At 46.2% G+C, this 2396-nt stretch overlaps 1 protein-coding gene across 1 annotated transcript in view; it reads left to right on the top strand.

Moving 5' to 3' along the window:
- The window catches only part of LOC138945738 (uncharacterized), a 3589-nt gene extending 1712 nt beyond the window's left edge, over positions 1 to 1877 (top strand). The window contains exons 2-5 of the mRNA XM_070317233.1: positions 47 to 110; positions 510 to 687; positions 1015 to 1080; positions 1162 to 1877. Of these exons, the coding sequence (XP_070173334.1) occupies positions 75 to 110; positions 510 to 687; positions 1015 to 1080; positions 1162 to 1379 (498 nt within the window). The 5' untranslated portion in view covers positions 47 to 74 and the 3' untranslated portion in view covers positions 1380 to 1877. The remainder of the gene's footprint in view (positions 1 to 46; positions 111 to 509; positions 688 to 1014; positions 1081 to 1161) is intronic.
- The last annotated feature ends 519 nt before the right edge of the window (positions 1878 to 2396 follow it).

Raw genomic sequence — 2396 nt, 5'->3', positions numbered from 1 at the left:
GTTTTAAAACAAATTCTATGTGTAAGCTCTATTTGTATCTCTGCAGACAGGAGAAAAACGTCGTCGCGGAAATCATGTGTCTCAAGATGTGTCTGCTCGTGACCCTTGCGGTGAGAACAAGGATATTTTTCTTTGTGTCTTTGTTTATTTGTGATTTTTGTTTATTTTGGCGTGCGTGTGTGTGTGTGTGTGTGTGTGTGTGTGTGTGTGTGTGTGTGTGTGTGAGTGTGTGTGTGTGTGTGTGCGTGCGTGCGTGTGTGTGTGCTGTGTGTGTGTGTGAGTGTGTATTTTTCTTTGTGTCTTTGTTTATTTGTGAATTTTGTTTATTGTGGCGTGTGTGTGTGTGTGTGTGTGTGTGTGTGCACGCGCGCCACTCGTTATATGGGGCCGTTTATGCTACTCGAGTAGCGTAAATAGGATTGCCTGTTAACTGGATCTGCCCGACTGCAATTAAGTAGGCAATTTCACAATGTATGCAATTTACAAAAAACACATTTGTTTCTACACAGGTGTTGGTGTTGGAGGTAGAAGAGAGCCAAGCCGCTATTCGCTACAGGGTGTACAGCCGTCTGACCGCCAACAACAAGAAGGCCTGTGACTCGGATGCTGACTGCAAAGACCACTCCTGCTGTGTAAAGTTCGAGATGGGATCCAGGACCCAGGGAAAGTGCAAGCACAGGAAAGCAGGTCAGTTTGTACACTAAGTCAAGTTTTCAATAAATGATTTAACATAGTTTTCTATAGGAAACTAACACCGTTCTCACTAGACACATTTTCGAAGCTAATTCCGTTATCTGTACCATAAGCGTCCGAGACGGTTTTCTTATTTGTCTTTCAAGATAACAGTGTAAATGTACTCAACAGATACACACACGGACAGCAGAACATAACGTGTTCGTGTTTGTAACTAGTGAGTAGCCTACAGTGACATTGTAATCTGGTTCTCATTCTTCTCAACTGTAGTCTCTTCATTCATATCTTATTTTTCTTTGTAACAATGTCCGCGTGTTCCAGGCTTTTGCGGGACGACCAACGCGACTGTTTCAACGGTTGCTCCGAATGTAACGACAGGACCAGTCGTTCCGAATGTAACAACACCAACAGTCGCTCCGAATGTAACAACACCAACAGTCGCTCCGAATGTAACAACACCAACAGTCGCTCCGAATGTAACAACACCAACAGTCGCTCCGAATGTAACGGCAGGACCACCTCCGACTGTTACGTCAGCACCGCCTTCGACTGTAACGTCAGCACCGCCTTCGACTGTAACGTCAGCACCGCCTTCGACTGTAACGTCAGCACCGCCTTCGACTGTTACGTCATCACCGCCTTCGACTGTAGCGTCAGAAGGAACGACTAATAATTACTGGCATTAGACTGGAACTACAGGAACGACTACGACTGGAACGACAGGAACGACTTCGACTGGAACGACAGGAACGACTTAGACCGGACAGGAACGATTTAGACTGGAACTACAGGAACGACTTAGACTGAAACGACAGGAACGACTTAGACTGGAACGACAGGAACGACTTAGACTGGAACGACAGGAACGACTTAGACTGGAACGACAGGAACGACTACGACTGGAACGACAGGAACGACTACGACTGGAACGACAGGAACGACTACGACTGGAACGACAGGAACGACTACGACTGGAACGACAGGAACGACTACGACTGGAACGACAGGAACGACTACGACTGCAACGTCAATACCGTATTGATTTTGCTTTGTTTGTGATCATAACAATGTCGGTTCATTCAGACGTCACTGTTAACAGCAAGGTTAGTCCCTGTTCGTTTTGAGAGAGTGACATGACCTAGGACCCGAATAAAAGTACAAGCAACATGAGCGGTGACTTGCAAGTGAGCCTGGGTTTTTGTGTTGAGACAAAGTTGATGTGCTCGAGGCATCCAAGCTCTGCCTCTGTGTGTGTGTGTGTGTGTGTATGTGTGTGTGTGTGTGTGTGTGTGTGTTTATGCGTGTGTGCGTGCGTGCGTGTGTTTGTGTGTGAGTGTGTGTGTGTGTGTGTGTGTGTGATAGTTATTTGTTCTTCCATATTTTTGTCTGTCTGTCTGTCTCTTGCCCTTTGTGAGCACATAATTATGGCATCCCCCCCACACACACTCATACACACACACACATGCACATACACACACACCCACACACACTCACAAGCACACACACGCATACACACACACTCACATACACATACACAGAAACACACACACACACACTGGCACACACACACACACACACACACACCCACACACTGACATACGCAAACACGTGAGCGCACGAATTGACCCACATATACACACACTAACACAAATACATGTAAATATACACACAACATGACACACACATACAACCCACACACAAAC

Source organism: Littorina saxatilis, linkage group LG13 (assembly GCF_037325665.1).
Source record: "Littorina saxatilis isolate snail1 linkage group LG13, US_GU_Lsax_2.0, whole genome shotgun sequence".
NCBI classification, from domain to species: Eukaryota; Metazoa; Mollusca; class Gastropoda; order Littorinimorpha; family Littorinidae; genus Littorina; species Littorina saxatilis.
This window is presented reverse-complemented; position numbering and strand designations above follow the sequence as displayed.